The sequence below is a fragment of the Bubalus bubalis genome, chromosome 6, assembly GCF_019923935.1.
Source record: "Bubalus bubalis isolate 160015118507 breed Murrah chromosome 6, NDDB_SH_1, whole genome shotgun sequence".
NCBI lineage: Eukaryota > Metazoa > Chordata > Mammalia > Artiodactyla > Bovidae > Bubalus > Bubalus bubalis.
This window is the reverse complement of record NC_059162.1, coordinates 16,642,584-16,669,963: the sequence shown is the minus strand read 5'-3', so window position 1 is coordinate 16,669,963 and position 27,380 is coordinate 16,642,584. Positions and strand designations below refer to the sequence as shown.

General features: G+C 50.3%; 1 protein-coding gene across 1 annotated transcript; it reads left to right on the top strand.

The window, feature by feature from the left end:
- The first annotated feature begins 12,686 nt into the window (after nucleotides 1-12,686).
- Nucleotides 12,687-19,276, top strand: LOC123333977 (immunoglobulin superfamily DCC subclass member 3-like). The gene is made up of 4 exons (XM_044944334.2): nucleotides 12,687-13,327; nucleotides 13,819-13,960; nucleotides 18,936-19,057; nucleotides 19,143-19,276. The coding sequence occupies exons 1-4, from the start codon at nucleotides 13,315-13,317 to the stop codon at nucleotides 19,274-19,276; spliced, it is 411 nt and encodes a 136-aa protein (XP_044800269.2). The 5' UTR covers nucleotides 12,687-13,314.
- The last annotated feature ends 8,104 nt before the right edge of the window (nucleotides 19,277-27,380 follow it).

Below are 27,380 nucleotides of genomic sequence, written 5' to 3'. Positions count from 1 at the left end.
TGTAGCCATTCAGAGTGATACTGAAGGGGGCTAGGAGGATAAAGGGCTAGAGGGTTAGAGAAACAGGTGGGGTAGAGCACCAAGGCCTTACTCTGAATACGGGCCATTAAAGGAAAGAATTTTGTCCTTTAATTTGCGTTTATCCTTAAATAAGCATTTGTCCCTCCTTTACTGCAAGAATTGTATTTCAGGGTCACCAAATTCTCCTAGTTGATGAGGGAAAGTTCTTTACAAATGACTTCCAATTAATGAGTGAGAAAAAAAAGATAGAATTGGAAAACTACCATTTTGCAACCACTAATAAATTTGAGGCAGGAAATGATCATCAATGAATAAAACTATCAGATGAAAGCCTGAAAGGGAATTCTACAAGGGGTCAGTCAGGTTATCACCACCTGAAGCCACCAGTCAATCTTAGAATTACTAAAAGGAGAACCCCACCCACGAGGCGTCTCTTGCCTCCTGGAGATGCAGTATGCAGCGCACAGCACTGCCCGTAAGGTTTCTTTCTTAAGAGTGGAGCATGAAGCTAACCAAGTCTCTAGGGCCAACATCCATTTACAGAGGAACATATTTAATAACAGCAAATAAACAGATCCAGAATGCAGGTACTTCTAGTGGAAAATTTATCCAGTATCTTCAAAAACTCAATGATATATGAGAGAGGTGTGGTGGGGAGGGGGGTGGGCAAGGCTTGCTTCAATTAGATCCTTAAGATATAACCGAATGTAGTATAGAATATGGACCTTGTTCTGAGTAGTCCAAAGAGTAAAAAGACATTTTTTTAAAACAATCAGGGAAATTTGATTATGAACTAGTTACAAGGTGATATTAAGAAACTATCGTCACTATGATAGGGAAGAAACTTTGTATTATTCTGAGTGTATAAGTTGCTTCAGTTGTGTCCTATTCTTTGCAACCCTATCTATGGACTGTGGCCCCCTAGGCTCCTCTGTCTATGGGATACTCCAGGCAAGAATACTGGAGTGGGTTGCCATTTCCTTCTCCAGGGGATCTTCCTGACCCAGGGATCAAACCCAGATCTCCTGGGGCTCCTGCATTGCAGGCAGATTTTTTAACCACAGAGCCACGGGGGAAGCCCCTAGTATTATTCTGTTACAAGTTAGTTACTAAAGGGATGTTGCCTATCAGTTTAAATTATGCATATTAGCCCTTCTCTGGGACTCCTGCCTCCCAGGGAATGAGGATTAAGCTAAAATACCTTTGATCAGCTCATGAAAAAACCAGCCTCGCCAGGCCCACCTGGGAATGGTTGCAAGAAGGAAGAAGTTAACACATCCTGGAACCAGGACTTCAGCCCCTCCCCTTTTGGTATAAAAGAAGCCCGCATTCTAACTTGGGGAAGGTGGTTTCTTGGGAAGTTAGCCTGCCGTCTTCTTGTCTGCTGGCTTTCTGAATGAAGTCGCCATTCCTTGCCGCAGCAACCCATCTCTTGATTGGCTGGCCTGTCATTCGGAGGGCAGTGTGAGCTTAGACTCGGTAACAAATTTTGGTGAAACCATCAAGGACCCTTGCTGCTCGTGGCCCTCTGACTTGGCTGGGGAATTTTGGAGTAAGTCCCGAGCAGCTGCCAGGACCTCTTGTCCTGAGGATCTTCCCCTTGAAGTTCCCCAAAATGGCACCGGCTACTCCAGCGCTTGATAGGGGGAGCAAAGAATCAAGATCTGGGAGTTGACGGGCTCAGCGCAGTTGGGTGAATCGCTCTGGTGTGTACAGTTGATGGGCTCAGTACAGTTGGGTAAGCCGCTCTGGTGTGTAGAGCTAGAACTTGAAATTTGATTACTTCTCGAGTTTTTTCCTGTGGGATAAGCCAGTTTGCTTTGTACTTGAGTGGAGTACCCAGTTAGAGGAAATAATTGCTAGATATTTTACCCAGTTTGTGAACTGGTCAGCTTGTTTCTTTGTAGGCTAGCAAGCGTGTGCCGCTTATGTTTCATTTGTCTTGGATTTCTGCCTTTAAAAATTGGGATATTTTAACTAACCCTAAAAAAAGCCCTCTGGGGCGCATTTTGGGCAAGTGATCTGATGACAGCTGACTGAGAGGCAGATGATGTTTTATGGTAACAACGTGTAGCCACAGTACCTGTTATGATCCCCACAAGGGGTTTGGGCAGGGTTGCCTTGGGACTCTGTAACTTGGCTGTGTTGTTCAGTCGCTCAGTCGTGTCCGACTCTTTGTGAGACTGCAGCACGCCAGGCGTCCCTGTCCTTCACTATCTCTTTGCTCAAGTTCATGTCCGTTGAGTCAGGTGGTGCCATCCAACCATATGGTCCTCTGTCATCCCCTTCTCCTCCTGTCTTCAATCTTTCCCAGCATCAGGGTCTCTTCTAATAAATTGGCTCTTTGCATTAGCCATTGCGAGCTTCAGCTTCAGCATCAGTCCTTCCAATGAATATTCAGGGTTGATTTCCTTTAGGATTGACTGGTTGGATCTCCTTGCAGTCCAAGGGACTCTCAAGAGTCTTCTCCAACACTACAATTCAAAAGCATCAGTTCTTCAGCGCTCAGCCTTCTTTATGGTCCAGCTCTCACATCGCTATGTGACCACTGGAAAAGCCAGAGCTTTGCAGTGCTGCATTGTTTCTGGTCTCCTGTGTTGATGGTCTGGATCCAACAACTCTCCAAAGAGTCACATTACATGGGGTTTTAGTTGATGGTTCTTATGACATGTCAAACCCCACAACCAAACTTGAGAGTAAATTCAGAGTTTTCTGTTCTTTGGGTTTTTTATTCCATTTGGTTTTGGTACCATATCTCCACTTAGACTGTCAGTGGAGGGAAGGACACTCCCAGAGAGACAAGAAAGGTTTCACTTGGTTCCTAAAATCACCAGAAGCCCCACCCCAGAACCCAGCCTGGTTGGTGTGGATGCTGAGGCAAAAGGCACCCTTCTGATTGATAGAGACGGTCAGTTGCTTTTTATGGTTTTATGGTGGCCTTTGAATGAGTCAGACACAACTTAGCAACTAAACAGCAAAACAATAACATAGCTCTTCTGTGAAGAAGTGAGGAAGAATGATGAAATCCTCTCTGTGCGAGCATTTGTGCTCTGACATCAGGGTAAGAAAAAGTCAGACAGTGTCACTTTATGGTAAAAGAAGCCCAAGGAAAGCCTATCATACAGGAAGGAAGGAGAGGGAAGAGGGGTGACGATAGATTGCTCCAACCTTGGGCCAAGCAGGCTGTCCCAGCTGCTCCAGCTGTTACACCAATATATCCACTCCTTCCTTCACCTCCCATTCCTATTCAGCTTCAGTTCCCAACCTGGGGCTCAGGAAGTGGTCCGACTAGCTCCCACTCTTTATAGGAATCAATTAGAAAATCCCTGAGGCACAGGGACTGGTGTGGTATCACCATCCAAGCCCCATCAAGGCACTCAGTTTGGGCCAGGAGTCACTCCTGGGGCAGGGCGGTTTCCCTTACACAGTTACTGAGGGGACCTAGATGCAAATGGCCAGCTAGCTCTGTTTCCATGGGCTTTCTCCAAGTCAGGCTTGTCTAACTGGTGGCCCTTATTATAGGGGGGATCCTCTAGATGAAAGAATAGTTATTGATAAGTCCAAGAGAGAGGTGTGCCAGCTCCATCTAACAGACCCAAATGGCACACCAGAAGCCCGTTTGGCAGTGCCCACAGCTGCAGCACACTGGGACCACAGTAAGGGAGGAATGCCCTTATTAGAGCACTATTATAAATATATCCTGCCAGGGCTTTGAAAGAGGAACCACAACAGAAGAGTTAGAACAAAATCCAAGAAATTCGGCAAAAAAGTATTACTAGGCCTATAGACTGGTTCCAAATAGGAAAAGGAGTATGTCAAGGCTGTATATTGTGACCCTGCTTATTTAACTTATATGCAGAGTACATCATGAGAAATGCTGGGCTGGAAGAAGCACAAGCTGGAATCAAGATTGCCAGGAGAAATATCAATCACCTCAGATATGCAGATGACACCACCCTTATGGCAGAAAGTGAAGAGGAACTAAAAAGCCCTTTGATGAAAGTGAAAGTGGAGAGTGAAAAAGTTGGCTTAAAGCTCAACATTCAGAAAACGAAGATCATGGCATCCGGTCCCATCACTTCATGGGAAATAGATGGGGAAACAGTGGAAACAGTGTCAGACTTTATTTTTTTGGGCTCCAAAATCACTGCAGATGGTGACTGCAGCCATGAAATTAAAAGATGCTTACTCCTTGGAAGGAAAGTTATGACCAACCTAGATAGCATATTGAAAAGCAGAGACATTACTTTGCCAACAAAGGTCTGTCTAGTCAAGGCTATGGTTTTTCCAGTGGTCATGTATGGATGTGAGACTTGGACTGTGAAGAAAGCTGAGCACCGAAGAATTGATGCTTTTGAACTGTGGTGTTGGAGAAGACTCTTGAGAGTCCCTTGGACTGCAAGGAGATCCAACTAATCCATTCTAAAGGAGATCAGTCCTGGGTGTTCTTTGGAAGGACTGATGCTAAAGCTGAAACTCCAGTACTTTGGCCACCTCATGAAAAGAGTTGACTCATTGGAAAAGACTCTGATGCTGGGAGGGATTGGGGGCAGGAGGAGAAGGGGACGACAGAGGATGAGATGGCTGGATGGCATCACTGATTCGATGGACGTGAGTCTGAGTGAACTCTGGGAGTTGGTGATGGACAGGGAGGCCTGGTGTGCTGCGATTCATGGGGTCGCAAAGAGTCTGACAGGACTGAGCAACTGAACTGATAGACTGATGCAGATCCTGAAGCCTCTGAATATAATAGAATAGTAAATTTGACCTTTCTGGGCAAAACACCTCATATAGTTTGGGGCAAAAATTAGATGGTGTATTTCGAATGAACCCTTCTCAATTGGTAGCAACAACAGGGAACGATGACAGAAGAAAGAAGATGCAAAATGTAACACTGCTTTTCTGACCATCGCATTGGACTCCTGAAGGTGAGTAACGCAAAGAGACATATGCCGCTGGGGAAGGAACGATATGCTTACTGTAAGGAGGAAGGATATTAGAAAAAGATTGCCCTAGGCTAAAACATAAGAAAAACAATAAAAATACAGGAGCTTCTCGTATTATTTGGGAATCATTGACCAAAACCACATGCCTTGGTCAGGCATGATGATAACAGCTTGCATGAGTTGTCTCACAACAGGAGGTCCCAATCAGGAACACAGTGCTGCCCCCCAAAAACTAACATGGGGAAAATTCTGGAGGGGCCGCAAGGAGGGAGGAGATGCTACTCCACAATATTGTCCTGCCAATGTCCCAGGATTTTTCTTGCTGGAATCCATCTTAGTTGAGAGGTACGAGCCCCACCAGAAAGGACCCTGAGTCAGGCCGAATATGGGCCAAGCAAGATGATTGGCCAGAGACAACTCAGAAACTTAACCCCATCACCATAAAACCTGAGACTTCAAGCCACGTGGCAGAGCAGTCCTCCTGGGTCTCCCTACCCTGCTGCTCTCCACCTGGGTGTCCCTCCCAGTGAAGTCTCTTGCTTTGTCAGTGCATATGTCATCTCGGACAATTTCTGAGTGTTAGACAAGAACCCCCTCATAGACCCTGGAAGCGGTCCCCTTCGTGCAGCAGGGTGGTAGAAAGAGAGGAACACAATGATTTAACGAAGAAGCCCAGGGGCTCCCTTGGACTTGAGGCACCCAACTCCAATTTCCCCACAGGAGCTCCAGGTAAGATGGGCAGTGGGAGACGAGCGAAGACTTTCTGGTAAACACAGGTGCATCACAGTCTAGTTAACCTCTCTAGTTAACCGCAGAAAACCTCTCGATCCACACCAGGCATGGAGCTTCTGGAGAAGTACAACATCACTGGTTCTTACAGCCTCTAGAATGCCAAGTAGAGCACCTCACCTTGATGTCCCTCACCATGTGAAAGGCAACGGGGCAGCCGACCAAGCAGCAAAGGAAGGCCATTAGCGGGCCGCAATAGCATCCCTCCTCCCGCAGACTGTGTTATCAAAATGCCAGCCAGTGCATTCAGAAAAGGACAAAGAGAGGACCAGAGAGTGGGGTTTCACTCTGACCACACCGCACCTGGCTGCAAATGTAGGGCACGGGGAGCAGTTTTGACCCCTCGGGCGCTCTTGGACACTGGCAGCACATTTGCAGTGGTGCCCATCACATGGGAGAGGCCCCCTACAGCGGAGTCAAAAGTATACAACAGGGCCTAGCCTACAAAAGGCCTAGCCTAAAAAGCCATCCAGGGATCTCTCAGAACTGCATCATTTGTGCTAAAAATAACCCAAAGACTGCTGCTAGACCTCCCCAGGTGAGGACTCAACACAGGAACCTGCCATCCCGAGGACTGGCAAATAGACTTTAACGCCTCGAGCTGCAGGAGACTTCAGATACCTGCTCGAGTTTAGACACGTTCTCAGAATCGGTGGAAGCATATCCCATCTGGACAAAATAAATAAAAGGCCTCCAGGCTTCCCTGGAGAACCTGCCTGCTAATGCAGGAGGCACAGTTTCGATCCCTGAACTGGGAAGATCCCACGTGCTGTGGAGCAACTAGGCCAGCTCAGCACTTCTAGAGAGACTGCATGCCACATGAAGATGCCGCATGCCGCAACTAAGAGCTGACAGCCCAAAACATACATAGAAGAAGGTATTTCTTTTTGGGTCTTCGTTGCTGCTCAGACTGTTTTCCAGTTATGGCAAGCGGCGGTTACTCTCTAGGTGTGGTGTGTAGGTTTGCTCATTGCAGGGGCTTCTCTTGTTGAGGAACACAGGCTCTGGGGTGCTCGGGCTTCAGCAGTTGTTGTTCCCCGGCTCTAGAGCAAGGGCTCAGTAGTTGTGGTACGTGGGCTTAGTTGCCCTGCAGCATATGGGATCTTCCAGGACCAGGGATCAAACCTGTGTCCCAGAAACTGGCAGGCAGATTCTTTACCACTGAGCCACCTGGGAAGCCCTAGGCTCAAATAGTTGTATAAAAAAAGGACAGACGATTACCAGGCTCCTCTGTCCTTGAGATTTTCCAGGCAAGAATACTGGAGTGGATTGCCATTTCCTTCTCCAAAGAGGATTGTACTACTGATTAAAATACTAAAGAATATTCCCTATCCAGGACTGATCAGTTCCTTTCCATAATCGCCTCTTCTTAGGCACAGTCCAGTAGGCCTAGAGCAGTCTTCATCCCTTTCACAGGGGACTATGGAATGGATCATTGACGGTGGGGAATTATAATAGGAAAAGACTTCTGTATTCCAAGTCAGTCACTAAAGGCGTGTTGCCCATAAACTTAAGTTACATCTAATGGGAACCTTGTCTCCCAGGTGATGAGCATTAAGGTAAAATACCTTTGTTTAACTCACTTTTCCACCTGGGAATGACTGGCTGGAAGAAGTTAAGGTATCGCCTCCAGTGGATGGCTGGAACCAGGACTTTACTTAAAACAAGCCTGAACTCTAACTAGGAAGGTGGTTCTTTGGGATGCTAGCCTACCACCTTCTCAGCTTCTGGCGGCTTCTAAATGAAGTCACTACTCCTTGCCCCAACAGCTCATCAGCTTCTCACTGGACAGATCAATCAGAGCTTGGACTTGGTAGCATTATTTTTGTTAGATATGATAATGACATTATGGCTATGGGAAATTTTGCGTTTTTTAAAAGATACACCATAAGTATACAGGAGTGGAATGAGATGATGTCCAGGATTTATTTGAAAATGCTTCAGCAAAGAAAGGGAAGACTGAGGGAAGATGAGCCCAGCAGGGGGAACAGAGAGCCGGAAGGGCCAGTGACTGGCAAAGGCCAAGGCGAGGAGGGAGCTGGTGGGGAGCGGAGACACTGCCTGGGACCATGTCCTGTGGAGCTTGAACTTAGGGAGAAACATCCGGGGTGGGGACAGTACCTCTGATGGAGTGTGGGGAGCCAGGTCAGAGAGGGACTGTTCGGGGCGGGGCAATGTCGGGGCCGTGTCAAGGCTCGCGTACACAGGTGGTGGGCTGGAGCCGCCTCGACCCACTTTCTGCCTGGCTGTGCTCATGGACCGCCTGTTGGGTGTTCACAAAACGGAGAGAAGGATGCAGCTCAGAGTCGAGGGAGATCTGGGCATGACTTTGCAGAGCTGGCTGGCTCTCCTTTCATCTTCCCCTTACCCCGTGTTGACAGGGAGTGCCACCTGCTCTGGCTTTGGGCACCCAGAGGGGATCATGCAAAGCTCCTGCCTGGGTGGAACTCACACTTAGGTGGGGGAGATGCCCAGGAAACCCGAAATGAGGAGTCAGCGGGTGACAGTGTCGGTGATAGAATAGACAGGGATCTTGATAAGTTTTCTATCTGCTGTATCAAATGACCACAAAAGTCATGGCTCCCAACAACACCAGGTTACCCTCTTAGGCTCTGTAATTGGAGTTCAGACACGGGTCCCATGGGCTAAGAGCCAGATGTTCTCAGGGCGGCATTCCTATCTGGAGGCTTCAGAGGAGACTCCATTCCTGCCTTTTCCAGTTTCTAGAGGTCATCCACATTCTTTGGCTATCTGATCCCTTGTCTCCAACAACAGCTCCGCCCCCTCTCCCCTCGCATGACCCTGACCTTTCCCCCTGACCTTTCCCTCTGACTCCTGCCAGCCTCTTCTACTGCTAAGGACCCGTGTGACTACATGTACCCACAGGCTCATCCAGGGTAATCTCCTTTTAAAGTCAGATGACTGGCCATGCAGTGCAGCCCCCCCAAAAAAGGCCATTTGGACCTTTATTCCTGGGACAGCACCTCCTAACCTGGGGCTTGGGGTGTATGCAAATGTAAGTTTCCTTGAAGGTTGGGGAAACCTTTCACCAAATCTCAAGGGGTCCTGGCCCCAATAGAAAGTTAACTCCTATCTTGAGGGTTATAAAAAGGAGTGCTTGGAATGTCACTTTGGAAAACAGCTTGACAGGTCCTCAGAATGCAGAGTTACTGTATGACCCAGAAACTCCATTCCTCGGTATGGACCTGAGAGACCTGAAAACACGCCTCCGCACAAACTGTGAGCGTTCACAGCAGCGTTATTCACAACACCCAGAGAGTGGAGACAGCCCAAATGTCCGTCATCCAGTGAACGGGTGAACAAACTGTGGTGTAGCCATACGACGGAAGAGCGTTCAGCCACAAAAAGGAATGAAGTACTAACACGTGTCTGCAACGCGAATGAACCTTGAAAACATCATGCTAAGTGAAATAAGCCATGCACACACACACACAAATACGTAGTATGAGACCACTTATAAGAGGTATGCTGCTGCTGCTGCTGCTAAGTCGCTTCAGTCCTGTCCGACTCTGTGCAACCCCATAGATACTTAATAGCAAAGACAGGAAGTAGAATGGTTGCCTGCAGGGAGGCGTGGGAGAGAGCAGGATGGGAGTGGATGTTAATGGGTACAATGTTTCTTCTGGAAGTGATGAAAATGTATTTTGACTCCTTTTGGAAGTGATGTATAATATATTGTGGTCACGGTTTTGCAACTCTGTAAAATATACTAAAGCTATTGATTCATATTAAATAGACTAAAAGTGTTGATCGTATTGTACATACTAATATGGATGAACTTTAAGCTCTGTAAATTCTCTGAAACTGCTCTCTTATTTTTCTGTTTTTAACGTGCATTATTTATCTGGCTGTGCTGGGTCTTGGTCAGTTGCGGCATGCAAACTTTTACCTGTGGCCTGTGGGATCTAATCCCCTAGAGAGGGATGGAACCTGGGCCTCCTGCCTTGGAAGCACAGAGTCTTAGCCACCGGACCACCAGGGAAGTCCCCAAACTGGTTTTAAAAAGGAGGAGGAGGGGCACTGGGCCCTTAAAGTGCAAAGCCTTTCATTTGATCATCACAGTCCTGACAAGCTGGTCTTGCTCTTCCTCCCGCATTACAGGTGGGGTATCTCAGAGGTGAGGGATACCAGCCCAAGGCGAGATGGCGGGTTAAGGACAGAGCTTGTGCTTGAACCCAGGTCTTCTGTACCGATGATGGTTCTTTGTCTTGCGGGCCATGTTGGTGAATTTGGAGGTGACAAGGTAGACGCAGGAGGTAAGGAGACATCTTCTTAGTAGGTACTGGGGCGAGGTCTTGACAGCAGGCAAACCGGATAGAGGGGCCCGGCCAAACGCTGCAAACGCCGATCTGGGCCACACACTGTCCTAAGCCCTGGCCCCACTGAATCCTCCCAGTCATGGGGGGAGGTGGTTGCCGTCACATCCACCCCCATTTTTATCAATGAAACAGGTTCAAGAGGGAAAGTGAAAGTGTTAGTCACTCAGTCGTATCTGACTGTTTGCGACCCCATGGACTATAGCCCCCCAGGCTCCTCTGTCCATGGGGTTCCTCAGGCAAGAATACTGGAGTGGATAGCTATTGTCTTCTCCAGGGGATCTTCCCAACCCAGGGGTCTCCTGCATTGCAGGCAGATTCTTTACCATCTGAGCCACCAGGTAAATCTTCCTACAAAGGATACAACTTATCAGTTACTTGAACCACATCTTCCTGACACCTCAGGGCCTGTGATCCCATCCAGGCTCCGCTGACTCAGTAGGCCACTCTGGAGAAAGTGTGAGAACCTGAATTGGAGGCTCCAAGACAGACAGATGCAGGGCTGGTGAGGAAGGCCCAGTGGGGAAGCTGCAGGCTGTCTTCCCACAGTCTCTTTTAGGGGTAGCTCAGGCTCAATCACCCACCCTGGACTGCTGGTCTCAGAGGAGGAGGTTGAGTCGGTTGAGGCAGTGTTGGGTGAGTTGATTCTGAAAATGCTTTTGCATGAGGTGGGGAGCCAGGGAGGAGGCTGAACATGTCAGAGAGAAAACCAGGGATGGGAGCGTGTGCTAAGAGATGAGGGGCACAGGCTGAGCTGGGTAAAGTCAAGGAGGAAGAGTAAGGGGAAGGGGACTTGGTCTGGGGCCAGAAGCCTGGCTGCTTGTGGCCTTGTGTTCTGCCCCAGCCAGATTCCCCACTCTTGCTTTTTCTCATCATCCTTTCTCACAGACAACTTCCTCCCCTCTCCCCATACTTCCTCTCATCTTTCCAGAAACTTTGCTTTTGGAGGGCAGAGGGTGCAGTTTAGGTGAAGGGGGTCCTACAGAAATAGTTAAGTCTGAAAATTAGGGCCTTCTCCTCTGGTGAAAAGGCACTCCCCGCCCACCCTCTCCCGCCACTTTTTGCCTGTTTAGACGGCAAGAGGAGAGGGCCCAGGTTGCTTTTTCTCTTTCAGATTGGGCAGTGGAGGCTGGGTCCTCACCCCCGCCTACCAGTGCCTCCCGTCACCAGGGCCCCAGTCCATTGTCCCAACAAGTGTGGAGAGAACAGCTTTGGAAAGTGACGCTATGAATGGTGAGGGAGCTGCTGCGGCCGTGACCAAACTAATGGGATGAGTTCCTTACAGGCCCGGTTCAGCACCTGGGATGGCGATTCCTCTGGGAGGGTGGGGGCTCTGCACCTCTCCCCAGGATGCCCATATCAGACTCCAGGCCTCCCAGTTCTGGCCCTGGATCCCCAGAGTTGGGCTTGGGGGAAACAGATTCCTCTCCGCACCACACGAACTTCACTTTCAGTCAGTGTTTGGGAAGCGGTAGGAGGCAGGTCTGAGGCTGGGAAAGGGACAGGGTTGACCCCAACTTTGCCCGCCTCTCATTGGCCTCCAGCCTGTCCCCGTCCCTGTTCCAACTGTCTTAGTGTGTGGGTCCTGGCCCTGGGAGGAGGGGACACTGGGAATGGGGGTGGAGAGGGGGCTCAGGCTGAAAGCAGAGAGAGACCCAGCTCCAGGGAAGACAGCAGCCTCCAACCTTTACCCCAGACTTCAGCCCTCTGGACCCTGAGCCCCTATACTGAGCTCCCTCAAGTGCATGCGTGGGGAATGCCCACAGCCCAGGGGACCCCAGGCTGAAGGCAGATCAGAGCTGCCTGGGGGACAACCCAGGACTGAGAGGGCCAAACCTGTGGGAACATGGGACCAGGGGCTGCTGCTGCTGCTGCTGCTCCAAGGCTGGGGTAAGGGTTGGGGCCTGTAGGACAGGAGGGAGAAGGAAGAGGAGGGCAGTGGGGGAGAAGGGGGAAGGCCGGGTGAGAGAGGTGGATGGGAGGATAAGGCGGAAGACATTGGGATGGGAGAGCCAGGGGCAAAATGGGGGAGGGCGGTGTGGGGACACCAAGGTGATGAGAGCAGAGAGCAGGGAGGGAAGTGGGAAGGACAGGTGCGCACCTGTGGGAAAGGGCTTGGTGGAGGGAGGGTCTGCAAGAGCAGAGACTTTGGCTGCAGTCTGGGGGTGCCAGGAGGAAGGAGAGCTGAGGGAATGCAGGTTAGGAGGGGCTGTGGAGCAGAGGGTCTTGGAGAGGCAGGGACCAGGAGGTTTCCCCACAGATGTCCGAGGCTGGCTGACCCCTAGCCTGGAAGGCTGAGTCATTGCACCCACGGGTGTTTGTGTAGGGTGGTCTGTGCACGTGGGTTCGCAGCTCCGAGCTTGCATTTCTAGGCCTGTAACGTTGGTGTCTGCCGTCCCGTGCTTGTGCATTTGTGACTGAGTCTTAGGGATGTCCCCATGTGAGAGTCCGCTGTGAGGGGACGGTTCTGGGATGGAAGCTGTGTCCAGGTCTGTGAGGCTCGGCTTTCAGTCCGAGTGTGAGTGAATATGTGAGTGTGAGTGAATATGTGAGTGCACTCCTCCCCCACTCAGGGGCTGGGATCTCCGCAGTGGGAAGAGAGAGCCAGGAGCCCTGCGAAGCTGACCCTGCAGGCAGACGGGCAGATGGGCAGATGGGCCAGTGGGGGAGGAGGGGATGACGCCATTGGCCCCTGAGGAGCACAATGCCCACGCCTGGGCCCCTGACCCCGCCACTGTGCCCACCCTGCCCCCTCCCTGTTGCCATCGATTGCAGCGGCCCAGCCGGACAGTGGCGGCCCTGCTTCTTGGACTGGACTGCCAGGCCCTCCTCGTGTGCTTCCCTGAGGTGCCCCCAAAGTCAAGTCCTGCCTCCCCACCCCTCACCCAGGCTGAGAGGGGCTCAAAACTGAGGGGAGGCGGTGGGCTACAGGAGGCTGGTGTGCCCAGGCCTCGTTGGCTGTCCCCACAGGTCCCATTGCAGGCTCTGAGCTGGCCTTGGTGTGGGAGCGCCCACTGGTGCTGCCCTGCCAGGTGGAGGGTGAGCCGCCTATGTCCATTTCCTGGCGGCGGGATGGACTGGCCTGACCAATGCCAGCAGCACCACCCTGATGCCCAACGGCTCCCTGCATCTGGCCGCCCCGCCCTCTCACTGGAGCCTCCCCTCCCGTGCCCACGAGTCGCACTGTGTGGCCCAGAACTGCCTGGTGCTGGTAGGCCCAGATGCAACTGGCAAGTAAGTGACTGGGCTGCTCCTGTGAGGGTTAGGGGGGATGACAGTGCACAGGGGTACCCACAGATGGCAACCACAGGGCACAGAATTGCCCAGGGTGGGTTAGGCAGTGTCGACTTGGCCATTAGACACAGTATGCACCGTGCCTAGGCCGAGGGCCCTTTCAGGGGATCACAAACATGTTTTAACTATAATTTCTTTAAAACCAGAAGAAAAAATGAACAACGAATATATAATAGTGAGTTGTTGTTTGATAGTTCTGGATTATATTTGTGTTGATACCAATGCAAATGTAAAACATAATTTTAAATGTCATGAAGGTAAGGTGCTCATGGCCTCCAGAGACCACAGACGCGAGACTGCAGGGGTGCCAGAAGGCAGTCAGTGGGGAGCAGCAGCCGTGGGCACAGAGGGGAAGCTGGGGCTCTGGGACAGTCGCTGGTGGCGGAGGTGGGGGTAGCTCTCTGGGTGCTCAGGTGCTCCCTGTGCCCTAGGCCTGTCCTGCTTCCATCAACATCCAGTCTGTCAAGGAGGAGCCGGGTGGATCACCTGCTTCCAGCGCATGACCTGGGGAGTGCCTGAGCCTTCCAGTTCCTGGGAACACAACGGCGTGACGTTGAGTACCGCTGACCACAGGTGAGCGTAGTAAGGAGTGGGGGGGTGACGGGCTGTGGGCCACTGCCCCGCCACGGAGCCCTGGTGGCATCCTCCGCATCACTAGCGTGAGCCAGGCTGACCTGGGCACACACTGCTGCGTGGCTCACAGTGTGGCCAGTACTCGCCAGAGCCAGGAAGCTCGGGCGATGCTGAGAGGTAAGCGAGGACCGGGGGTCGGAGCGGGCACTGGCCGAGGATGTGGGAGCCACAGGCAGTGGGAGTGGCTGATGTAGTTGCATGTGGTACAGATGCTTTGAGCGCTGGCTACATATAAGGACCGTGCTGGGTGTGGGAATACAGACGTAAGCAGGTGGAAGGGGCTCAGTCCATCACCAGCTTCCCAGAGCTGGCAACTGAGTAGAGAGGGAAGTGCTGTGGGAACCCAGGGCAGAAGCCTGTAACCCAGCATTGGGCTATGGGCAAAGCTATACCAAGCTGAGTGTGGAAGGGTGAGCGGAGAGGCAGGCCAAGGTCAGGAAGAGGGAGAGGGTGGCATTGCTTCACGTAGAAGCACAAGGGTTAGAATAGTGCAGCTCATGCAGGCAGTTCCGTGCTGCTGGACCAGAGAATGGGGAGAATTCAAGGTAAAAAATTGATGTAGGAAAGGTAGGTGAGGCCCATCGTGAAAAGGAGTTTGGACTTGACCCAGAGAGTAGTGGGAGCCCTTTTGATGGGTTTAGGGGCTCCTGCGACTCAGCTGGGAGTGGGTACTTGGGGATATTTGTGTTTGTGCATGGTGTGCTCACATGTATGTGCATGTGTGTGTGTGCACGCGCACGCACACACACTTTTGCATGTTTCTTCCTTTGGGTGAAAATAGCCCTTTACCTGAGATGAAACTCCAAAAATGACCCGGAATACAGGCCACGTGGGGTGGGAGAGTTTTGTGCCCAAAATGAGGGTTGCAGCAGAACCTATGAAGAGATGGTACCCAGCGGGAAACAGGTAAGACTCACGCCACAGCCTGAAGCCAAGACGCCACCGGAGTGTGAGGGGGAAGCATGCCTGATTAACCACTAGGGGGCCCCGCAGTACAGATAACAAGCGAACGTTGGGCAAGCATCAAGGCAAACTTCACCCGAAAGATGCTTAATTTTTAAACTGAAGACCGAAAGAGGAAGGGGACATCTGTGGTGTCTCTTATCTGGAGCTGACTTAGAAACTGAAAGCAAAGAGTGGGGATCAGGGGCTCCTCCCTGAGAGCAGAGGGAAGCTGGGGTGAGGTTCCTGTGGCTTTCCACTTCCTCTTCCCGTCGACCATCCCGGGCATGAGGGCAGGGCAGGATGCCAGGCTTCCATGATGATCAGTGCTCCTGGCCAAGTGACTGGGCAGGCACGGGTCCTCCATCCCGCTGGCCGCAGAGGCAGGAGACTGAATGGCCAGAGAGCTTAGGCAGATGACAAGCAGGTGCTTGTTGGGCACAGATCAGCCAGTGACTGAGTTACACGACAGCCTACATTTCACAGGAGCAGCTGGGATCAGTGTAGACATTTCCCCAGGGACAGGAGACAGGAGCGGCATACCGAGGCCCCAGCCATCCACCCCTAGAGCGCTTCCGGGGGCAGGCGTTTCCCTGGGCAGGGCACCAGGGACACGGGATTTCCCGGACTTTCAAGGAGCTCACAGCGCCCGAGGGAATGCTGTGAGCAGTGCTCCCAAGGCCCAGGATTGCGTTCCACTTCTGCCAGGCCCTCTGGGGCTCAACAACTCGCTTGCTCGCTCTGACGCTCAGTTTTCTCATCTGTGAACTTGGAGAAGTGAAAGCACCGGCTCACAGGCTTGTAGTCAGGATTAAAGGGGCCGGCGCATGGGGGGCTCACAGTATAAAGCCTGGCACGCGGAGGCGTTCAGCCAGGGATGATGTCACGTGGACCAGCTCTGCCCCATGCGACGGTCTGCCCAGGTGGAACATGGCCTCCTCGGCCACGGCCAGGACGTTTCAAGACAGTCCACAGCTGGAGCTAGAGCTTTGGGAGGCAAACTGAGGAGTGCCTGGTCCACAGTAGACCCTCAGTGTATGGTGGTGGGCTGAATGGAGAATGGGTGAAATACCATGCTAGACCTTGAGCCAGATTTAAAGATGAGTAAGACTTTATACCAGTCCTTCAGGAGCTTTTTTTAAAATTACATTTGGCTATGCTGGGTTTTCGTTGCTGCACGGGCTCTTCTCTGGTGGTGGTGAGCGGGGGCGAATCTCTAGTGCAGTGCACAGGCTTCTCTTTGTGGTGGGTTCTCTTGCTGTGGAGCATAGGCTCTAGAGTATTCAGGTTTCAATAGTCTTGGCATGTGGGCTCAGGAGTTGCAGCTCCTGGGCTCTAGAGCACAGGCTCAGTAGTCGTGGAGCATGGCATTAGTTCCTCTGCAGCATGTGGGATCTTCCCAGACCAGGGGTCAAACCCAAGTCCCCTGCATTGGGAGGTGAATTCTCTGCCAGCTGAGTCACCGGTGTGTGTGTGTGTGTGTGTGTGTGTGTGTGTGTGTATGGGAGCTTCGTCAGGTCTGACTCTTTGCAACCCCATGGGCTGTATAGCCTGTCAGGCTCCTCTGTCCATGGAATTTTCCAGGCAAGAATACTGGAGATGGTTACCATTTCCTACTCTAGGGGATCTTCCTGACCCAGGGATTCAACCCACGTTTTTTGTGTCACGCAGATTTTTTACCACTAGCACCACCAGGGAAGCCCAGAAACTTTGAGAGACATAACTTTGTATGAGAAGTTTTTTGTTTTTGTCATGCTATGGCTTGTGGGTTCCTAGTTCCCCAATTCAGTCAGTTCAGTTCAGTCGCTCAGTCGTGTCTGACTCTTTGCGACCCCATGAATTGCAGTATGTCAGGCCTCCCTGTCCATCACTAACTCCTGGAGTTCACTCAAACTCATGTCCATCGAGTCGGTGATGCCATCCAGCCATCTCATCCTCTGTCGTCCCCTTCTCCTCCTGCCCCCAATCCCTCCCAGCATCAGAGTCTTTTCCAATGAGTCAACTCTTCATGTGAAGTGGCCAAAGTACTGGAGTTTCAGCTTTAACATCATTCCTTCCAATGAACACCCAGGACTGATCTCCTTCAGAATGGACTGGTTGGATCTCCTTGCAGTCCAAGAGACTCTCAAGAGTCTTCTCCAACACCACAGTTCAAAAGCATCAATTCTTCGGCGCTCAGCTTTCTTTACAGTCCAATTCTCACATCCATACATGACTACTGGAAAAACCATAGCCTTGACTAGACGGACCTTTGTTGGCAAAGTAATGTCTCTGCTTTTCAATATGCTATCTAGGTTGGTCATAACTTTCCTTCCAAGGAGTAAGCGTCTTTTAATCTCATGGCTGCAGTCACCATCTGCAGTGATTTTGAAGCCTCCAAAAATAAAGTCTGACACTGTTTCCCCATCTATTTCCCATGAAGTGATGGGACCAGATGCCATGATCTTCGTTTTCTGAATGTTGAGCTTTGAGCCAACTTTTTCACTCTTCTCTTCCACTTTCATCAAGAGGCTTTTGAGTTTCTCTTCACTTTCTGCCATAAGGGTGGTGTCATCTGCATATCAGAGGTTACTGATATTTCTCCGGGCAATCTCAATTCCAGCTTGTGCTTCTTCCAGCCCAGCGTTTCTCATGATGTACTATGCATAGAAGTTAAACCCCCCAACCAGGGATCAAATTCAGGCCCCCCTGCAGCGGTAGCACAGAATTCTAACCAATGGATTGCCAGGGAATTCCTAAATTTTTAATAAAGGACATTTATAAATATGTGTTACAAAATCTCGTAAAATAAAAAGCAGCAAAACAAGAATGGGGGTGACAGGATGAAGGACGACAGAGGCCTGGTCCCTCGCTGTTCACAGCTGTACTCCCAGTGTGAGAATAGCACCTAACACAAGGCAGCCCCCCAGTGATGACTCGCTGATTCACTTAATAAGATGGGAGAGGGTGCCGGAAAACGAAGATGCTGTTAGACCCAAAAAACAGTGTATTTCAGAAACTTTTGCATCCCTTTTGAGCAGCTGAGGCATGCTTACTTGGCAGGGGGGCCTGGCTCTCTTTCTAAGGGAAGTGTCTCCTGCCAGTTTTGTGGTTGACTTAGGGAAGGGGATGAGGTCCCTACCTGGTCTACCTGGTCAGTTCATGTTCTGACACAGCTGCAGGCCCTCCAGGGGCACTCTGTGGTGGTGAGGGGCCTGCTTACACCCTTTCCTCTCTCCACCCCTCCAGTTTAACTTGGGGCTTGCTTAGCTCTGATGCAGGCCGACCTCGGAGGTACTGCAGGTTTGGTATCAGACTGCAGTGACTATCGCAATAAAGTGAGTCCCGTGAATTGTTTGGTTTCCCAGTTCATATAAAAATCATGTTTATACTGTATCCTATTAAATAGCATTATGTATAAAACAATGTATATACCTCATATAAAAAAGTTGATTGCTAAAATTGCTAACCATCATCTGATAAGGCAGCATTGCCACAAGTTTTTGATTTGTTTAAAAAACAACAAAACCACCACAGTATCTGTGAAGTGCAATAAAATGAAGTATACCTCTATTTGTGGGATTCCCTAGTAAAGAACTCACCTGCAATGCAGGAGCCTCAGGAAGACATGGGTTCAATCCCTGGGTCAGGAAGGTCCCCTGGAGGAGGGCACAGCAACCCACTCCAGTACTCTTGCCTGGAGAATCCCATGGACAGAGGAGCCTGGCAGGTATGGTCAACAGGGTTGCAAAGAGTTGGACATGGCTGAAGTGACTTACTGCACAGGCATGTACACACACACACACTTCTATTTACTGCCATAGGATCTTGGGCAAGTAATTTTCTTTATATGTAAACCAGGAGTAAAATGGCAACACCTCTGGGGTCTGGTCACTTGAGGATTAGAAGGGGCCTCTGGGAGCGGAAGTGTGTCCTGGATTCCAGGGGAGAGTTCTGTTTCCTGATCCCTCAATTTTCTGTTTTCCCCTCTCAGTGGGATCCCCACAGCTGCTGCAGGAGCCAGAGATCCTGTCTGGGGCTCAGAACCCGAGGCTGCAGTGCTGGAATGCATTGCCACAGGCCACCCACGGCCACTGGTCTCCTGGAGCCGCCCGGGTGTGTAGCCGTCCTGCCCCATCCCGCCTCCCGGAGTCCCCAGCACTTTGCACCTTCCCAGCTCTGACCAGTTGTCTCCCCTCAGGTGGCTGCTCCGTCAGTGTAGAGGGCATCCAAGTCCCGGGCCCTGGGAACCTCGTGATCTCTGAAGTGTTGGTCCAGCACTCGAGCGTCTACGTCTGCGAGGTCAATGGGCCCAGAACTCAGATCCAACGATAGCACAGGGCATCCTGCTTGTACAGGGTGAGGCCAGCTAGGGAGGGTCCTGGGCCACCCCACCCGCCACGGGAACCTGGATGAGGGGAGGAGCAGCAGGAGGGTGGGAGGCCAGGCCTCACGGCACCTCCCACCTGCCGTCACCTGCCTGGCTCCCTCCGAGTTTGTCCAGTGGCCACAGTCCTTGTCCAAGCCTCCAGGCAGCAGCACCGTCTTCATCTGTGTAGCCCAGCGTGTCCCTGAGCCCTGGCTGGTCTTGCTGAAGAATGCGAAGGGGTTGAGTCCTGGGGATAACATTCAGCTGACCTACAACAGGTACCCGAGGTCCCTCTGTTCCATCCCCTCCACCCTGCCTGACTGCCAAGGTCCCCTCACCTGCCCCAGGCATCCACCCCTCCACCCCCAGCTATATACAACACTCTCTCCCTACATTTACTGTCTACAACCCTTGCAGCTAACTCCACCCACAGGAGGCTCTGCCCAGCCTGCTCCACACAAGCGACACCTGCACACGGGTGGTGTGGTGTGTCTTGCTTCTGGGCTGGTCCATGGGTCTTGCCACTCCACCAGGGCAGGGGAGTCGGAGGGAAGGAGCCCCAGTAGCTGCTTTTGCTTTTCCCTGGTGCGGATACCGCAGAGGATGAGGCCATCTACCAATACATGGCAGAGAACAGTGCAGGCTCCAACCAGGCCAGTGCCTGCCTGGCTGTGATGGTATCCAGAGCTATCCCGTTCCCATGGGCCTGCAGGCGATGGCTCTCTCCACCTCTGCCATTTGAGTGTCCATCATCAGCTTTGTGTTGCACGTCCAGCCGGTGGGAGGTGGATGTAGGTGGATGGACAGGAGTCCCTGGTCAAGTTTCTCTTACTCTTAGTGATGCCCAGACCTGCCTGGACCTCTGGTACTTCCTTTTGCTCTTCAGCCCCCTTCTTATCCTCAGCCTTTCTCATCCTGGTTCCTGCAGCCCCTTCCCTTCTCTCCTTGGAGACCTAGCTGGGGCTCTGTGCCCACTTTGTGGTGGTGGGGGATGTTTATAGTAAGGCAGAGGGATGCTGGTTGCCAAGCTTCTCTGCTTCTCAAAGCCAGCTGGTCCAGAGCTCCAAGAGGCTGTGGGCAAAGGTACCTCTTGAGCACATCTTCTCCAACCTGGAGCCCGCCACGGTCTATTCCATCCATGTGAGGGGCCTACTCAGCAGAGCGTGCCAGCCAGGACTTGGCCTCCATCCACGCTTCCACCATGGGCAGCATGAGCGACAGCTTCTCCAGCCCTGTAGAGCCCCTGGCCTCGGGCAAACAGAGCTGCCAACCAGCTCATCTCGTTTCCTCTGCAGCCCCTACTGCCCTCGGCTTCCCCTCCAAAGCGCTCAATGTCACCTCTGTGCAGGCCTCGTGGGAGCTGCCACTCCAGCTGGGGTCTATCCAAGGCTTCAGACTCTTTCACCACAAGCTGCCCGCTGCCCGTTTTGAAGGGCCCTGCTTCTGGCTGGCACTGTCAGTTCCTTTCTCCACACAGGTCTGGGTGAGGCCCGGAACCGTCTTGTGCCCCTACTCAGTGAGGTCTTGCCCAGGCACTGAACGTCCTAGTCCGGACAGTCTGCTCCCTATCTTCTGCCCCTTGCAGAGCCAGCCACCTGCTTTGAGATCAAGCTCCAGGCCTTCAGTGGCAATGGGGATGGCAAGCGCAGTTCCCATGTTGTCTCTCGGCACAACATGCCCCTGGACACCCCTGGGGAGTGGGATCCAGTAGCAGGCCTGGGGTCCAAGAAGGCCCTTACCATAGGACCTACAGCCGTCGATCTTCAAGGAGGAGGAGGCGCTGAGCTTTGCCTCCATCTTGGTCCTCTGACAGATGGCACTGTATCCACAGATCCCAAGGCTGGGTGCTCTTGCAGCCAGGATGAGAGCAGCTCGCTGCCTGGGGTTGTGGTGGGCATACACGTGGGCCTGGCTGCCCTCATCATCTGCCTCCTCTGTCTCCTCCTGGGCTGGAGACATAGGTAAAGGCCAGGATGGCTAATGTGGAGAACTGCTAGAAAGACGGTTTGCACTATGGCGGCATAGGTCCAAAGAGCGGGGAAGGGCTTTTATCCATGACTATGCTGTTTTACAAACGAGACTGAGGCAGCGAGGGAGGGCCAGTTCTTCTCAGAGGTGTGTGGTACTAGGAGTGGGAGGAGGCCTGGTGGCTGCATGAAACAGGGCAGAGAGCACTGGGGCTCCCAAGGCAAAGGACAGGTGGCAGAAGTGGGCCAGAGCCGGATTCCTGCTCCTCTGTGCACAAGGAAGGGTCCAGCTCCCCGTCTCTGGGGAGCACAGAACAGGATGAGAGGCTGGGGTGGATGGATGCTAAGCCAGAGGGAAGCCCAGACAGGCCACGGTGCTCATCCTCTCCATCCGGGCAGCCTCTCCTGCAGACAGGAGTCACAGGAGTGCTGAGCAGTGCCTCTGACAGCCTGGGATGGAGCTGGGGGCTGCAGAAGCCAGGCTTTGAGTGGAGGGAAGCTCGGGGAGAAGACTGAACTCGATACCCAGGTGAGGGGGATTCTAGTGAGGGGGACTGGGGAGGAAAAAGTGGTGTGCTTGAGGCCCTGGGTCTGAGGCCTGACCACCGCCTTCCCCCTTTAGTGACCACGGAGCAGCTGCCCTTAGCCTAGAGCCCTCCAAGTTGGCTCCCTCCCAGATGTCACTAACTGCAGCCCTACCTAAGAACCTACTTCACCTTTCCCTGCCACCCTGGAGTCAGGAAGGAACCAAAGGTCCCTCAGCCCCCTCCACAGACAGGGGCAAGCCTGACCGTAGGAAGAGAAAAGAGGACATGATGTCCGCTTCTCCCTTCTCCTCAAGAAAGGGGGGAATCTGTGTCTTCCCCAACACACCAGGTAACTTAAAACTAAACCTAGAGAAGAGCTAACACCTATCCTGCTCAAACTCTTCCAGAAAATTGCAGAGGATGGTAAACTTCCAAACTCATTCTATGAGGCCACCATCACCCTAATACCAAAACCTGACAAAGATCCCACAAAAAAAGAAAACTACAGGCCAATATCACTGATGAACATAGATGCAAAAATCCTTAACAAAATTCTAGCAATCAGAATCCAACAACACATTAAAAAGATCATACACCATGACCAAGTGGGCTTTATCCCAGGGATGCAAGGATTCTTCAATATCCGCAAATCAATCAATGTAATACACCACATTAACAAATTGAAAAATAAAAACCATATGGTTATCTCAATAGATGCAGAGAAAGCCTTTGACAAAATTCAACATCCATTTATGATAAAAACTCTCCAGAAAGCAGGAATAGAAGGAACATACCTCAACATAATAAAAGCTATATATGACAAACCCACAGCAAACATTATCCTCAATGGTGAAAAATTGAAAGCATTTCCTCTAAAGTCAGGAACAAGACAAGGGTGCCCACTTTCACCATTACTATTCAACATAGTTTTGGAAGTTTTGGCCACAGCAATCAGAGCAGAAAAAGAAATAAAAGGAATCCAAATTGGAAAAGAAGAAGTAAAGCTCTCACTGTTTGCAGATGACATGATCCTCTACATAGAAAACCCTAAAGACTCCACCAGAAAATTACTAGAACTAATCAATGACTATAGTAGAGTTGCAGGATATAAAATCAACACACAGAAATCCCTTGCATTCCTATACACTAATAATGAGAAAACAGAAAGAGAAATTAAGGAAACAATTCCATTCACCATTGCAACGGAAAGAATAAAATACTTAGGAATATATCTACCTAAAGAAACTAAAGACCTATATATAGAAAACTATAAAACACTGGTGAAAGAAATCAAAGAGGACACTAACAGATGGAGAAATACACCATGTTCATGGATTGGAAGAATCAATATAGTGAAAATGAGTATACTACCCAAAGCAATCTATAGATTCAACGCAATCCCTATCAAGCTACCAACAGCATTCTTCACAGAGCTAGAACAAATAATTTCACAATTTGTATGGAAATACAAAAAACCTCGAATAGCCAAAGCGATCTTGAGAAAAAAGAATGGAACTGGAGGAATCAACCTACCTGACTTCAGGCTCTACTACAAAGCCACAGTTATCAAGACAGTATGGTACTGGCACAAAGACAGAAATATAGATCAATGGAACAAAATAGAAAGCCCAGAGATAAATCCACGCACATATGGACACCTTATCTTTGACAAAGGAGGCAAGAATATACAATGGATTAAAGACAATCTCTTTAACAAGTGGTGCTGGGAAATCTGGTCAACCACTTGTAAAAGAATGAAACTAGAACACTTTCTAACACCATACACAAAAATAAACTCAAAATGGATTAAAGATCTAAACGTAAGACCAGAAACTATAAAACTCCTAGAGGAGAACATAGGCAAAACACTCTCTGACATACATCACAGCAGGATCCTCTATGACCCACCTCCCAGAATATTGGAAATAAAAGCAAAAATAAACAAATGGGACCTAATTAACCTTAAAAGCTTCTGCACATCAAAGGAAACTATTAGCAAGGTGAAAAGACAGCCTTCAGAACGGGAGAAGATAATAGCAAATGAAGCAACTGACAAACAACTAATCTTGAGAATATACAAGCAACTCCTACAGCTCAACTCCAGAAAAATAAATGACCCAATCAAAAAATGGGCCAAAGAACTAAATAGACATTTCTCCAAAGAAGACATACAAATGGCTAACAAACACATGAAAAGATGCTCAACATCACTCATTATCAGAGAAATGCAAATCAAAACCACTATGAGGTACCATTTCACGCCAGTCAGAATGGCTGCAATCCAAAAGTCTACAAGTAATAAATGCTGGAGAGGGTGTGGAGAAAAGGGAACCCTCTTACACTGTTGGTGGGAATGCAAACTAGTACAGCCACTATGGAGAACAGTGTGGAGATTCCTTAAAAAACTGGAAACAGACCTGCCTTATGATCCAGCAATCCCACTGCTGGGCATACACACTGAGGAAACCAGAAGGGAAAGAGACACGTGTACCCCAATGTTCATCGCAGCACTGTTTATAATAGCCAGGACATGGAAGCAACCTAGATGTCCATCAGCAGATGAATGGATAAGAAAGCTGTGGTACATATACACAATGGAGTATTACTCAGCCATTTAAAAGAATACATTTGAATCGGTTCTAATGAGGTGGATGAAACTGGAGCCTATTATACAGAGTGAAGTAAGCCAGAAAGAAAAACACCAATACAGTATACTAACACATATATATGGAATTTAGAAAGATGGTAACAATAACCCTGTGTACGAGACAGCAAAAGAGACACTGATGTATAGAACAGTCTTATGGACTCTGTGAGAGAGGGAGAGGGTGGGAAGATTTGGGAGAATGGCATTGAAACATGTAAAATATCATGTATGAAACGAGTTGCCAGTCCAGGTTCGATGCACGATACTGGATGCTTGGGGCTGGTGCACTGGGACGACCCAGAGGGATGGAATGGGGAGGGAGGAGGGAGGAGGGTTCAGGATGGGGAACACATGTATACCTGTGGCGGATTCATTTTGATATTTGGCAAAACTAATACAATTATGTAAAGTTTAAAAATAAAATAAAATAAATAAAAAATAAAAATAAAAATAAACCATGCTCAGGTGGGAGTTCTCTCCGTTAATCCCCCCTCATAAGCCCACTGAACACATCCTCATGATCCAAATATGAACACCCCAAAGGTAGATAGCTCTCAGGGTTCCCCCTGAAGGAGGAAAGCAGGGCAAGGGGCACATCCTCCAACCTGAACCTCCTGTCTGAAATCTGTCTGTCCTGTGCCCAAGCTGGAGTCTGACCCAGGAACAGGCATCCTGCGTATCCTGGTGGTTTAAAAAGGCAGGTGGGCAAAGGGGCTCTGGGTTCCTTGCTACTTTGTTCCGACACCAGAAGCATCTGCAACATCTAAACTCATGTGCACCGCTTCTCTCAGCAACCAAATGCCCCCTCCACCTTTCCAGATCCAAAGCATTGGCCCCTTCTCAGGAGGCACCCCTCACCATTTTTCTGTTTTTGAAAGGAGCTACTAGTTTGCACTGCGGTTTTGGTGGCCTTGAATCCCTTGTAGAATGAGCACAGAGGCTGTGAAACACCCTACATATCTATTCCCCTCCGTTCAAGGTGTGCAAAGAGCCCGTCTTTCCCACTCTGCCCCTGCTGACCTGTGCCAGTGCTGGCCCCTGGCCCTCCTTGTCCAGCCCTACCATGCCCTAAAACCAAAACCCCAGGCTCTCCTTCAATCTGCTGGTCTTGGTGGGATCCCAATCACTGTCTCCCCTGTGCTCTTGTAGAATGACGTTAGTACCAATGACAAGACTCCAGCAAGGCTGGGCCTTGCCCCTCCCCAGCCGCCCAAGGAGCAGAAGCAGCTTTGACTAAACAATGTGGCAGAGGACCAAGAGGTTAAGAACAGCCCCAAACTTCAGCTCCCTGAGGAAGTGCCATCCTCTCCTCTGGGTGGGCCTGGTCTAAATGCTTTGCTGGAACTAAACCAAGATGGAAAAAATAAATTAGGATCTGATTTATGTTCTGGATTGAAAGGAGAACTTGGGGGAGCGGGCTTAGCGGCATGGTAGGACAGAGCAACTGCATATCTTTCAGGGGATGCTGCCCTCCGACTAAGGAAGTACGTATTATGCAGCTTGCTAAGAACAGTGTGGGCTGTTTTAAGGTTCCCCCTGGAGAGACCAGCATGCTACGAAGAACTGTTACTGGAGACAGAGCAGCATTAACGAGAAGGGCCAAGGACGACTAGGGTACACCTCTCCGTAGGACATGATGGAGGTCCAGCGTCTGGGTTAAATGCAGCCTCCTTCAGGATACCTTTAGACCTTAAGTCCTCAGGTAATTAAAGTGGGATCAGTGGCTTCCAGAACATGGATCTACATAAAAGTGAGGGGAACAAGAATACACAAATAGTTAAGGGCTTTAAACCCTCACAACTGAAGAAAGGACACAAACTGTAAAGGTACCCCAGAGACTTCAGGGAGTATAAATCATAACCAACCTCCAAATCGCCCCTAAAATTTCTCCCACCAAACTGCCATCCCCACCCTCCACCATGACTAAAGCACAAGCCACAGGAAAGTTTAGAAACCATTCCTTTCTTTATTAAACATAGCTTGCAAGTGATAAATATTACAAAGTTTTTTTTTCTTTTAATCCTTTCTCCAAAAATTAGCTTATTATTTGAATCTGTCACCGCTGAAATGCTCAGCAGCATCTGAAACAGATGGGAGTGTATTTGCTGTTTTGAAAACCAGTTCCTATTGGTCTTAGTTTTTTCATTTTAATTCCCAAACACAATGCAGAAAATCAGAATGAGTTTTTTTTTTTTTTTTTTTAAAGGAAACTTAAAGAGTTGTGCAAAAGGGTCTTGTTCCCCTCCCACCCACCCCATTCAGAGAAGGCCATTCCCCATCCCACCTCCCTGCTCCCCACCCCCCACCACCAATCTATCCTTCCACCTTCACCAGGGCTTCACCCACCATCCTATATCCTCTCCAGGCTTTACCAGCCAAGAACCTACAGTGGGAGTACTCAGCCCAGGCTGTGGGGAAACTGGGCCCCTGAAGGAAATAGCTGTTGAGAGAGCTGCCTTTAAGGGGGTTCAGATGAGATCTGAGGGAAGGAGACAAGATGTGGACTGTATCTGAGCTCTCCAACCAAGAAATGGGGGAAAGATCTGCATTCTGTAGCTCACAAAGGGTGTGAGTGACCACCAACCTGGGGTGTTCATTGGTCAACCACCCTTGAGGGCAGTTGCTTGTGAGGTGGGGCTTGGGGCCTGGTTCCTGCCCTTGGGTAACTAGAGCATGAGGGCAAATATGTCCCAGATTTAACTGAAGTTCTAAACATCACTCTGCTGCCCTTCCTAAACCAAAAGGAACAGCAGGGGCCTGGCAGCTCTCCAAGGGCACCGTCACACACATACCCACTTCAACACTAGCCACTCGGGTTTCCTCCCTGGTTTTTCAGCCCAACACTTTCCTCCCCTCAAGTTGTTTTGTTTTCAGGTGGGGAAGAAAGCTTTACAAACTTGGTGGCTAGAGGATCTCCCCTGCCTGCCAT

What these genes read in the sequence shown, in the direction of transcription:
- LOC123333977 (XM_044944334.2), top strand. An exon ending in TTGAGTACCGCTGACCACAG is followed by an intron (nt 13,961 to 18,935) that starts GTGAGCGTAGTA and finishes TTCCCCTCTCAG; the next exon opens with TGGGATCCCCACAGCTGCTG. An exon ending in GGTCTCCTGGAGCCGCCCGG is followed by an intron (nt 19,058 to 19,142) that starts GTGTGTAGCCGT and finishes GTCTCCCCTCAG; the next exon opens with GTGGCTGCTCCGTCAGTGTA.